This window comes from Triticum urartu, chromosome 3A (genome assembly GCF_056163025.1).
Source record: "Triticum urartu cultivar PI428250 chromosome 3A, HENAU_Tu73, whole genome shotgun sequence".
Lineage (NCBI taxonomy): Eukaryota > Viridiplantae > Streptophyta > Magnoliopsida > Poales > Poaceae > Triticum > Triticum urartu.
Window position 1 is genome coordinate 712539347 of NC_141875.1, and position 12533 is coordinate 712551879.

At 49.9% G+C, this 12533-nt stretch overlaps 1 protein-coding gene across 1 annotated transcript; it reads right to left on the reverse strand.

The window, feature by feature from the left end:
* Window positions 1-10008: 10008 nt before the first annotated feature.
* On the reverse strand, window positions 10009-11651 carry LOC147982033 (uncharacterized). Its single transcript, XM_087517267.1, has 2 exons — window positions 10283-11651; window positions 10009-10046 (listed from the first exon to the last, which is right to left on the reverse strand). The coding sequence occupies exons 1-2, from the start codon at window positions 11649-11651 to the stop codon at window positions 10009-10011; spliced, it is 1407 nt and encodes a 468-aa protein (XP_087373393.1).
* Window positions 11652-12533: the final 882 nt, after the last annotated feature.

Consider the following 12533-nt stretch of genomic DNA (forward strand, 5'->3'; position numbering starts at 1 on the left):
TTTATAGTCACCCAGTTACGTTGTGACGTTTGATACACCCAAAGCATTCCTACGGTATCCGGGAGTTGCACAATCTCATGGTCTAAGGAAATGATACTTGACATTAGAAAAGCTTTAGCATACGAACTACACGATCTAGTGCTATGCTTAGGATTGGGTCTTGTCCATCACATCATTCTCCTAATGATGTGATCCCGTTATCAACGACATCCAATGTCCATGGTCAGGAAACCGTAACCATCTATTGATCAACGAGCTAGTCAACTAGAGGCTTACCAGGGACATGGTGTTGTCTATGTATCCACACATGTATCTGAGTTTCCTATCAATACAATTATAGCATGGATAATAAACGATTATCATGAACAAGGAAATATAATAATAACCAATTTATTATTGCCTCTAGGGCATATTTCCAACATACTCTCCAACAAGGGAGTAGGTACAGTTACCTCGTCAAGTTCTACTTTCCTCCCACTCACTTCTTTCGAGAGAAACTCCTTCTCTAGAAAGTTTCCGAACTTAGCAACAAAAGTCTTGCCTTCGGATCTATGATAGAAGGTGTATCCAATAGTCTCCTTTGGATATCCTATGAAGACACATTTCTCCGATTTGGGTTCGAGCTTATCAGGTTGAAGCTTTTTCACATAAGCATCGCAGCCCCAAACTTTCAGAAACGACAACTTTGGTTTCTTGCCAAACCATAGTTCATAAGGCGTCGTCTCAACGGATTTTGATGGTGCCCTATTTCTTGCCAAACTATTCCACATTGTTTCAAATGTACACCAAACTCGTAACTCAAATATTCTTCTCCACGATCAGATCGTAGGAATCTTATTTTCTTGTTACGATGATTTTCAACTTCACTCTGAAATTCTTTGAACTTTTCAAACGTTTCAGACTTATGTTTCATTAAGTAGATATACCCATATCTGCTTAAGTCATCTGTGAAGGTGAGAAAATAACGATATCCGCCACGAGCCTCAATATTCATTGGACCACATACATCTATATGTATGATTTCCAATAAATCTGTTGCTCTCTCCATAGTACTGGAGAACGGTGTTTTAGTCATCTTGCCCATAAGGCACGGTTCGCAAGTACCAAGTGATTCATAATCAAGTGGTTCCAAAAGTCCATCAGTATGGAGTTTCTTCATGCGCTTTACACCGATATGACCTAAACGGCAGTGCCACAAATAAGTTGCACTATCATTATCAACTCTGTATCTTTTGGCTTCAACATTATGAATATGTGTGTCACTACTATCGAGATTCAATAAGAATAGACCATTCTTCAAGGGTGCATGACCATAAAAGATATTACTCATATAAATAGAACAACCATTATTCTCTGATTTAAATGAATAACCGTCTCGCATCAAACAAGATCCAGATATAATGTTCATGCTTAACGCTGGCACCAAATAACAATTATTTAGGTCTAATATTAATCCCGAAGGTAGATGTAGAGGTAGCGTGCCGACCGCGATCACATCGACTTTGGAAGCATTTCCCACGTGCATCGTCACCTCGTCCTTAGCCAATCATCGCTTAATCGTTAGTCCCTGTTTCGAGTTGCAAATATTAGCAACAGAACCAGTATCAAATACCCAGGTGCTACTGCGAGCATTAGTAAGGTATACATCAATAACATGTATATCACATATACCTTTGTTCACCTTGCCATCCTTCTTATCTGCCAAATACTTGGGGCAGTTCTGCTTCCAGTGACCAGTCTGCTTGCAGTAGAAGCACTCAGTTTCAGGCTTAGGTCCAGACTTGGGTTTCTTCTTGAGCAGCAACTTGCTTGCTGTTCTTCTTGAAGTTCCCCTTCTTCTTCCCTTTTCCCTTTTTCTTGAAACTAGTGGTCTTGTTGACCATCAACACCTGATGCTCCTTCTTGATTTCTACCTCCGCAGCTTTCAGCATCGCGAAGAGCTCGGGAATAGTCTTATCCATCCCTTGCATATTATAGTTCATCACGAAGCTCTTGTAGCTTGGTGGAAGTGATTAGAGAATTCTGTCAATGACGCTATCATCCGGAAGATTAACTCCCAGTTGAATCAAGTGATTACAATACCCAGACATCTTGAGTATATGCTCACTGACAGAACTGTTCTCCTCCATCTTGCAGCTATAGAACTTATTGGAGACTTCATATCTCTCAATCCGGGCATTTGCTTGAAATATTAACTTCAACTCCTGGAACATCTCATATGCCCCATGACGTTCAAAACGTCGTTGAAGTCCCGGTTCTAAGCCGTAAAGCATGGCACATTGAACTATCGAGTAGTCATCAGCTTTGCTCTGCCAGACGTTCATAACATCTGGTGTTGCTCCAGCAGCAGGCCTGGCACCCAGCGGTGCTTCCAGGACGTAATTCTTCTGTGCAACAATGAGGATAATCCTCAAGTTACGGACCCAGTCCGTGTAATTGCTACCATCATCTTTCAACTTTGCTTTCTCAAGGAACGCATTAAAATTCAACGGAACAACAGCACGGGCCATCTATCTACAATCAAACATACATAAGCAAGATACTATCAGGTACTAAGTTCATGATAAATTTAGGTTCAATTAATCATATTACTTAAGAACTCCCACTTAGATAGATATCCCTCTAATCCTCTAAGTGATTACGTGATCCAAATTAACTAAACCATGTCCGATCATCACGTGAGATGGAGTAGTTTCATTGGTGAACATCACTATGTTGATCATATCTACTATATGATTCACGCTCGACCTTTCGGTCTCCGTGTTCCGAGGCCATATCTGTATATGCTTGGCTCGTCAAGTATAACCTGAGTATTCCGCGTGTGCAACTGTTTTGCACCCGTTGTATTTGAACGTAGAGGCTATCACACCCGATCATCACGTGGTGTCTCAGCACGAAGAACTTTTGCAACGGTGCATACTCAGGGAGAACACTTCTTGATAATTTAGTGAGAGATCATCTTGTAATGCTACCGTCAATCAAAGCAAGATAAGATGCATAAAAGATAAACATCACATGCAATCAATATAAGTGATATGATATGGCCATCATCATCTTGTGCTTGTGATCTCCATCTCCAAAGCACCATCGTGATCACCATCGTCATCGGCGCGACACCTTGATCTCCATCGTAGCATCATTGTCGTCTCGCCAATCTTATGCTTCCACGACTATCGCTACCGCTTAGTGATAAAGTAAAGCATTACAGCGCGATTGCATTGCATATAATAAAGCGACAACCATATGGCTCCTGCCAGTTGCCGATAACTCGGTTACAAAACATGATCATCTCATACATTAAAATTTAGCATCATGTCTTGACCATATCACATCACAACATGCCCTGCAAAAACAAGTTAGACGTCCTCTACTTTGTTGTTACAATTTTTACGTGGCTGCTACGGGCTTAAGAAAGAACCAATCTTACCTACGCATCAAAACCACAACGATAGTTTGACAAGTTGGTGCTGTTTTAACCTTCGCAAGGACCGGGCGTAGCCACACTCAGTTCAACTAAAGTTGGAGAAACTGTCACCCGCAAGCCACCTATGTGCAAAGCACGTCGGGAGAACCGGTCTCGCGTAAGCGTACGCGTAATGTCGGTCCGGGCCGCTTTGTCCAACATTACTGCCGAACCAAATTATGACATGCTGGTAAGCAGTATGACTTATATCGCCCACAACTCACTTGTGTTCTACTCGTGCATATAACATCAAGATATAAAACTTGGCTCTGATACCACTGTTGGGGAACGTAGTAATTTCAAAAAAATTCCTACGCACACACAAGATCATGGTGATGCATAGCAACGAGAGGGGAGAGTGTAATCTACGTACCCTTGTAGACCGACAGCGGAAGCATTAGCACAACGCGGTTGATGTAGTCGTACGTCTTCACGGCCCGACCGATCAAGCACTGAAACTACGGCACCTCCGAGTTTTAGCACACGTTCAGCTCGATGACGATCCCCGGACTCCGATCCAGCAAAGTGTCGGGGAAGAGTTCCGTCAGCACGACGGCGTGGTGACGATCTTGATGTACTACCATCGCAGGGCTTCGCCTAAGCACCGCTACAATATTATCGTGGATTATGGTGGAAGGGGGCACCGCACACGGCTAAGAATATGATCACGTGGATCAACTTGTGTCTCTAGGGGGTGCACCTGCCTCCGTATATAAAGGCTCAAGGGGGGGGCGGCCGGCCAAGAGGAGGTGTGCCAGGAGGAGTCCTACTCCCTCCGGGAGTAGGACTCCCCCCTTTCCTAGTTGGAATAGGATTCGCGGAGGGGGGAAGAGGAGGAAGGGGGGCCGGCCCCCTCTCCTTGTCCTATTCGGACCAAGGGGGGAGGGGCGCGCGGCCCATCTCTGGCCACCTCTCCTCTCTTCCACTAAGACCCACTAAGGCCCATATACCTCCCGGGGGGTTCCGGTAACCTCCCGGTACTCCGGTAAAATCCCGATTTCACCCGGAACACTTCCGATATCCAAACATAGGCTTCCAATATATCAATCTTTATGTCTCGACCATTTTGAGACTCCTCGTCATGTCCGTGATCACATCCGGGACTCCGAACAACCTTCGGTACATCAAAACGCATAAACTCATAATATAACTGTCATCGAAACCTTAAGCGTGCGGACCCTACGGGTTCGAGAACAATGTAGACATGACCGAGACATGTCTCCGGTCAATAACCAATAGCGGGACCTGGATGCCCATATTGGTTCCTACATATTCTACGAAGATCTTTTATCGGTCAGACCGCATAACAACATACGTTGTTCCCTTTGTCATCGGTATGTTACTTTCCCGAGATTCGATCGTCGGTATCCAATACCTAGTTCAATCTCGTTACCGGCAAGTATCTTTACTCGTTCCGTAATACATCATCCCGCAACTAACTCATTAGTTGCAATGCTTGCAAGGCTTAAGTGATGTGCATTACCGAGAGGGCCCAGAGATACCTCTCCGACGATCGGAGTGACAAATCCCAATCTCGAAATACCCCAACCCAACATGTACCTTTGGAGACACCTGTAGAGCACCTTTATAATCACCCAGTTACGTTGTGACGTTTGGTAGCACACAGAGTGTTCCTCCGGCACACGGGAGTTGCATAATCTCATAGTCATAGAAACATGTATAAGTCATGAAGAAAGCAATAGCAACATACTAAACGATCGGGTGCTAAGATAAATGAAATGGGTCATGTCATTCAGATCATTCAACTAATGATGTGATCCCGTTAATCAAATGACAACTCTTTGTCCATGGTTAGGAAACATAACCATCTTTGATTAACGAGCTAGTCTAGTAGAGGCATACTAGTGACACTCTGTTTGTCTATATATTCACACATGTATTATGTTTCCGGTTAATACAATTCTAGCATGAATAATAAACTTTTATCATGATATAAGGAAATAAATAATAACTTTATTATTGCCTCTAGGGCATATTTCCTTCAGACCGCACCTCAAGCCGGTCGGTGAGTTTGAGGAGGGGAGACGAACGAGATGCCCGCCGCCGCGCCGCAGGCGAGCAGGCAGCGCTCTGCCTCCGCCACGGCCGCACCTCTAGCCGGTGGGCGCGGACCAGTCACGTCGCGCTCCAGTCAGCATCGCCTGTGGAGGGGAGACGGCTGCCGCGACAGCGTAGACGAGTGGGTGGAGCTCGCCCTTCGCCACGACCGCGCCTCTACGCCGGCGAGGATCACACGGATGGATGCGGACATGCGGTCTCGACCGCCCAACGCGGCGGCGCGAGGAGCTGGCGACACGCGACTGTGACGATCTAGCTCACAGTCACAGATAAGCTGTGGAGAGGAAGAGTGTGTGAGAGAAAAAAAGGATAAGGCTGGGAGGGAGGGGTGGGGGCGAAGGCGACGAGGTCGTTCGGTCATTCGACGGAAAATCCCGAACTAATTTTCTCTGTCACCTGCTCTTAGATTTGTGCAAATCATCTGATGGCAGTCGAGGCGTTCGGGTTCAAATGCCAAAATCCCTGATGTTCAGGAGTTATTGATCCCATATTATTTTAAGTTCACAAATATTTGAATAATTATATGCACATGTTTATAATTCGGGTGTCGCTTCACAGTGCGAGGGCTCCGGGGTGAAAACCCTAGTCCGTCTTCTCGGGCTCGACGACGATGGCGCTTGACATCATCACCATCTTCAGGGCGTCGTTGTGGAGCCCCGGTCCCTTTCGGTTGTGTGTTCGGTACTATGGAGTCCGGTAGTTTCTCAAGGAGGCGCGGTTCCAGTCCTCTTCAGTAGTCTTGGGTGTCTCTTGTTAGTTGTGGTGTCTCGTGTTTTCATGGTCGGTGTTGGTTTGCTGCATTGTCACTTGCTCAAATGCCATTCTATTTTTCTTTGACATGTTTGTATGAGGATTTCCTCATCATATTATATTGGTTTGGCAGTTTGTGCTTTATATATAAAGCGGGGCAAAAGCCTGCTTTGAGAAACATAATTACTGTTTGTAGTTGTACAAAAAGGAAAACACCAATCAAGCCAAAAGAAAAAATGATGTGGAAGTGCACGCGTTCCACGTCAAACAGCCACACCCCTCCATGAGGCCGGTCTGGTACGAGGCTGGTACGCCATGCAACCTATCTGCATTGTGATTTTGCCGCTGAGTATATAGGAAGCTAATAAGGTATTTGGCGGAGTTGGAGATCACATCATCACATAGAGTAACTAAGAAGAGCATTGACGAACTCCAACCGCAGATCAACGGTAGAAGAAGCTACCAGGCAACCGTCCATCCATGGTGGCCTTGCTTCGGTTTGCAGCGAGGAAGAGAAGAATGACGGAAAGAGATCTCAACTATTCCACAAGCCAACTGGCGGTACAAGTACAAGAGCCGATCCCTACATGCAGGGATGCGGGCGAGATAATGGTGTGAGACTAGCTCTCACTGTTACAACAGCACATGCGTACATGCACAAAATACACCAGTACATATGTCACGTTACATACAACTCAACCCCCCCCCCCCCCCCCCCCCCCCCCCCCCCGCAGTCCGAACGTCGCTAGGGAGAACGTTCAGACTGGCTCGAAAATCATAAAACACCGACGAAGGCAGCCCCTTGGTGAAGATATCTGCAAGCTGTGATGTAGTAGGAACATGAAGAACCTTGGCTTCACCGAGAGCTACGCGATCACGGACAAAGTGAAGATCAATTTCCACATGCTTTGTCCGTTGGTGTTGTACTGGGTTCGACGAGAGGTACATCACACTGATGTTATCACAGTACACAACAGTGGCGCGACGTGGGGGACGATGTAACTCGGTGAGCAACTGGCGGAGCCAACAGGACTCCGCTATGCAGTTTGCGACGGCACGATACTCGGCCTCTGCACTGGAGCGAGAAACCGTCTGTTGTCGCTTGGAGGACCAAGAGACCAGGTTGGTGCCAAGGAACACACAGAACCCGGAAGTGGATTTGCGAGTGTCGGGGCACCCGGCCCAATCGGCATCGCTGTAGGAGATGAGATCGTGCTGCGAGGAGCGGTAGAGCTGCAAGCCATAGTGGGTGGTGCCACGAAGATATCGCAGGACCCGCTTGACCAGCTGGAAGTGTGAGTCAAGGGCGCATGCATGAATAAGCAAATCTGCTGAACGGCATAGGCGAGATCCGGACGTGTGAGTGTGAGGTACTGGAGGGCTCCGGCAATGCTCCGATATGTGGAGGGATCAGAAAACGGCTTCCCATGGGTGCTGGACAGTTTAGAGAGAGTATCAATGGGTGTCATGATGGGATGGCAGTTGAGCATTTTGGCACGATCCAAAATCTCTAATGCGTACTGCTCCTGAGACAAGAATAGCCCGGCGGTATTGCGATGCACGTTGATCCCAAGGAAGTGGTGAATGTCGCCAAGATCACTCATAGAGAACTCGCGAGTGAGAGATGAGACAAGCGAGTCAAGAAGAGTAGCAGCGCTAGCGGTTAGGATGATATCGTCGACATACAATAGGAGATTGGCCATGGAGGCTCCGCTATGAAGGATGAAGAGGGAAGTGTCACACTTGGAGGCGACAAACCCAAGTGTGCGAAGGAAGCCCGTGAAGCGGAGGAACCAAATCCGGGGAGCCTGCTTCAGCCCATACAAGAACTTGTTGAGACGGCAGACATGCGTGGGGTGAGCGGGATCAACAAACCCGGAGGGCTGCTGGCAGTAGACGGTCTCCGCAAGATCACCATGGAGAAAGGCATTCTTGACGTCCATTTGCCGGATGGGCCACCCGTTCGTCGTGGCAATGCTAAGGACGACGCGGATCGTGGCGGGTTTGATAACGGGACTGAAAGTCTCCCCATAATCAACCCTGACCTGCTGTGTGAAACCACGAACCACCCACCATGCCTTGTAACGAGCCAAGGATCCATCCGGATGAAGCTTGTGCCGAAAAATCCACTTGCCCGTCACCACGTTTACACCTGCAGGACAAGGCACCAAAGACCAAGTGTCATTCCGTATTAGCGCATTAAACTCGTCAAGCATCACGTCATGCCAATGGGGGTCTTTAAGTGCGGAGCGGTATGAGGAAGGAAGGGGAGAAGGCGTAGTGGTGATAGATAAATCGAAATCCTTTTTGGGCATGGCAAAACCTGTTTTTCCTCGTGTAACCATGTGGTGTGGGTTGTGGCGAGGGGGAATTGGAACATCATGTTTTGGCAACGGGTGGTGAGGTGGGGACAGGGGAGGACGGGGCGTAACGGGGTGGTTGGTGGCGAAGCAGGCGCTGGTGGAGATCCCGAGGAGGTGGGCCGAGCGGAGGACTTGGTGGGCGACGATCCGGGGGGGGGGGGGGGAGGTCCGAGCGAGACGTGCGGGGTTAGGCGGGGAAACGGGCGTGCATGCATGGGAGACGGGGCCCGCGGTACGTGCGTGGGCGAGCGTGCATGCAGGGGAGACGGGCCCCGCGGTACATGCAGGGAAAGGAGGCTGGGGAGGGGCTGTTACAGGGTTGGTGGGGGAGGTTGGGTGTACGAGGTGGGAAGCGATGCAGGTACGGCAGGGGTAGTAGGGCGGCGCGGTTTTTCTGTTACCACCGGATCATCTGCGTAGGGAAAACTGTTCTCATCAAATACTACGTGACGGGATGTAATGACTTTGCGGGAGGAAAGGTCGAAGCAGCGGTAGCCCTTCTGCTTGCGTGGGTAGCCGATGAAGACACATCGGGAGGAATGAGGGGAGAGCTTGTGGGCAGCGGTGGCAGAGAGGTTGGGAAAACATAAACACCCAAATGTCCGGAGATGATCGTATGTGGGGTTTTGACCGTAAAGAAGAAAGTAGGGGGTAAAATGGTGGATTGCACGCGACGGGCGAATATTAAGGAGACTCGTGGCGGTGTGAAGAGCCTCGACCCAGAACGGCGGCGGGAGGTGAGCTTGGAATAAGAGGGTACGGACTACATCGTTGGTGGTGCGAATGTGCCGCTCCGCCTTGCCATTCTGCGGTGAGGTGTGTGGGCAAGTGAGGCGGAATGAGATACCGTTTGAGGAGAAGAAATCACGAAGTGTAGTCATGAGAAACTCACCCCCGTTGTCGCACTGCAAGCATTGCACAAGAGCGTGAAATTGGGTAAGAATAAAAGAAAAGAAGCGTTGCAAGGTCACACATGTGTCGGATTTGGCACGAAGAGGGAATGTCCAAGTGTAGTGTGTGTAATCATCCAAAATAATAAGATAATATTTATAGCCCGAGAGACTAACGATCGGAGAGGTCCACAAGTCGCAATGTAAAAGTTGGAATGGAGCAGTGGTATAAGAAGTGGATGTGGGAAAGGGAAGGAGTGTGTGTTTGCCTAATTGGCAAGCGGTACATAGTGATGACTTGGAACTTTTATTACAATCGAGGGGAACATCAAAGGGGAAATAAAATAAGGAGGAGGCACTGGGATGCCCAAGCCTTTCATGCCAAATATCCGAAGAAGAAACGGTGAAGGCCATCGGAGGAGTGTCTCCATGACCACCGGAGAAGCGGTAGAGGTCGCCGGAACTATTGCACCTCAGAATGACCACCTTGGTTCGAAGATCCTTCACGGAAAAGCCACAAGGGTCAAATTCGACAGAACACAAGTTATCACGAGTAAATTTACGCATGGAAATAAGGTTTTGCATGATATTGGGGGATAACAAGATGTGATTAAGGTAAAATGGGCGAGGAGTAAGGCGAGCTTTACCGACAGCGAGCACTGGAAGACAAGCCCCATTACCGACAACAATATGACGAGAATTGTGCGCTAATAAGGAAGAAGACTTGATCAGTATACCTGGGTCCCCGGTGACGTGTGAGGACGCGCCCGTGTCCATAATCCAGTCGACATGGGGAGGTAAGGCAGAGCCATAGCTGGGCGCAGCATGATACATCTCAGCGGCGTCCCAAGAGTACGACGCCACAGCATAAGGAGTAGGTGGAGAGGGCTGCTGCATCATCGGGTAAGCATGGTGGGGTGCGCCGGGACGGGGCCTGAGGATGCCGGCGGAGTTGGGGGCGATCCAGGGTGAACGAGGAGGTGGGAACGGCATCCTGAGGGGCGCGAAGTAGCCTAGCCATGGCTGTTGCGAGCCACGGCCACCACCAGCAGCAGGATCACCGCGGTCGCCGCGGCCACGCCCGCGCCCGCGTCCACTGCCAGTGCGGTTGCCGTCACCAGCAGCGCGACCACCACCGCCACCCTGGTGGTTGCCGCCGCCGCCACCCTGGTGGCCGCCGCCGCCCTGGTTGCCGCCGCCGCCGCGACCCCCGCCCGCCTGCGGAGGCTGATCGCCGCGGCCGCCGCCGCGCTCGGCGTGGACAGCAAGCACCTGCGCGCCCTCAGTGCGAGCCCGCTTGTCGAGTGCTAGCTCCGCAAGCACGAGGCGGGATCTGGCCTGGGCGAAGGAGGGCAGCGGGACGGTGGATTGGATGATGGCGGCTTGGAGCTCAAACTTCTTCCCGAGACCGTCCAACATCTGCAGTGTCAGAGTACGGTCTGTTACCGGTTCACGGACGTCGGCGAGGGCGACGGCAAGGCCTTGGAGACGGCTGCAGTATTCATTGACGAAGAGATCGCCGCGAACGCACGCCCTGAATTCCTGCCCGAGATGCATAGAGAGCTCGGCCTCGTTCGCGAGGAAGTATTCGTGGAGGCGCTTCCAGATGGTGAGGGCGGTGGAGCCGGCCGGCGCGACAACGTCGAGGAGAGCCCCTTCCACGGTGGCGAAAAACCACAACACAATAGTGTTGTCGTCGTCACGCCACTGCGGGTTGGAGAGGCGCTCGGTGGCACCGTCCTGGACATGGTTCTCGGCGTGGTAGCGGGCGAGGATCAGGTTGAGGTAGTTCCTCCATCGGATGAAGTTCGAGCCGTCGAGCGAGAGCTTGAAGTCGACCACGTCGGAGATGCTTGAAGGGAGGCGGGTGGGTGGTGCAGCGACGAGTGGCTCGGGCGGAGAAGGTTTGACTGGGGCAGTAGAAAGAGAGAGTGCACCAGAGGAAGGGGGTGGGCTAGTCAGATCGGGTGTAAGTGACGCGCGAGGGCGCTCATCGGATGCGGTGGTTGCATCAGAGGCAGCGGCGAGCTCTTCGGCCGTCGGGATGTGGCCGTCGCCTTCTTCGCTGGAGTCGGCAAGCGTCGGAGAACGGGGGATGATAGACATGAGAAGGAACGTTGGAGCTCTGATACCAAGAAAAATGACGGAAAGAGATCTCAACTATTCCACAAGTGAACTGGCGGTACAAGTACAGGAGCCGATCCGTACATGCAAGGATGCGGGCGAGATAATGGCGTGAGACTAGCTCTCACTGTTACAACAGCACATGCGTACATACACAAAATACACCAGTACATATGTCACGTTACATACAACTCAACAGGAAGGTCTGCAGTCGCGCCACCGCCAGCCTTGAGAGACCAACGCAGGCCAGCTTCACTGCGACCATGTCGCTGGCCGTCGTCAAGGAGCTGGAACAACAGCGGACACTGCCCTTGACGATTCTTTTCCATGGCCGGGTGAGCTCGCTTCGCTGGTTCAGCAGCTCCTCTGAATCACCAGCAGGACGATGCGTCGTCATATGTTTCACCAACTTCTTTGATTTTTTCAATGATGAAAAGATTTTAATTGATTAAGAAGTCGCCGGCGAGATTTTAATTGTTGCTCCTGAACGAACTAGTCGAAGTTATATATGCCCTTTTTCTTACTTGCTTTTCGTTTGCAGTTCCAATCGTGGGTACCCTGCTTATCATGATCTTGGCAGTCCTTGCCACTTTACTTGTGTGTGAGGAGGATTATAGGGCTTCAAAAAAGTGTGGGTAGACACGTCAACGCCTACCTTCTATGTAAGATGATGAGATCAACACGTCAGATGGTGGAGGCAACATGCAATGGGACTATGCATGGAAGCGTGAGGTGGCTATTTGAACTTGTTTTTAGGTGGAAGCTAGTTTGCGGCATCATCCTGTCGGAATTGTGTGTTTCGTTACCCCGTTCTGAACTTGTCTTCTTGATTACATTGGGTAGGAGTACGTAGCTAAACGGTGG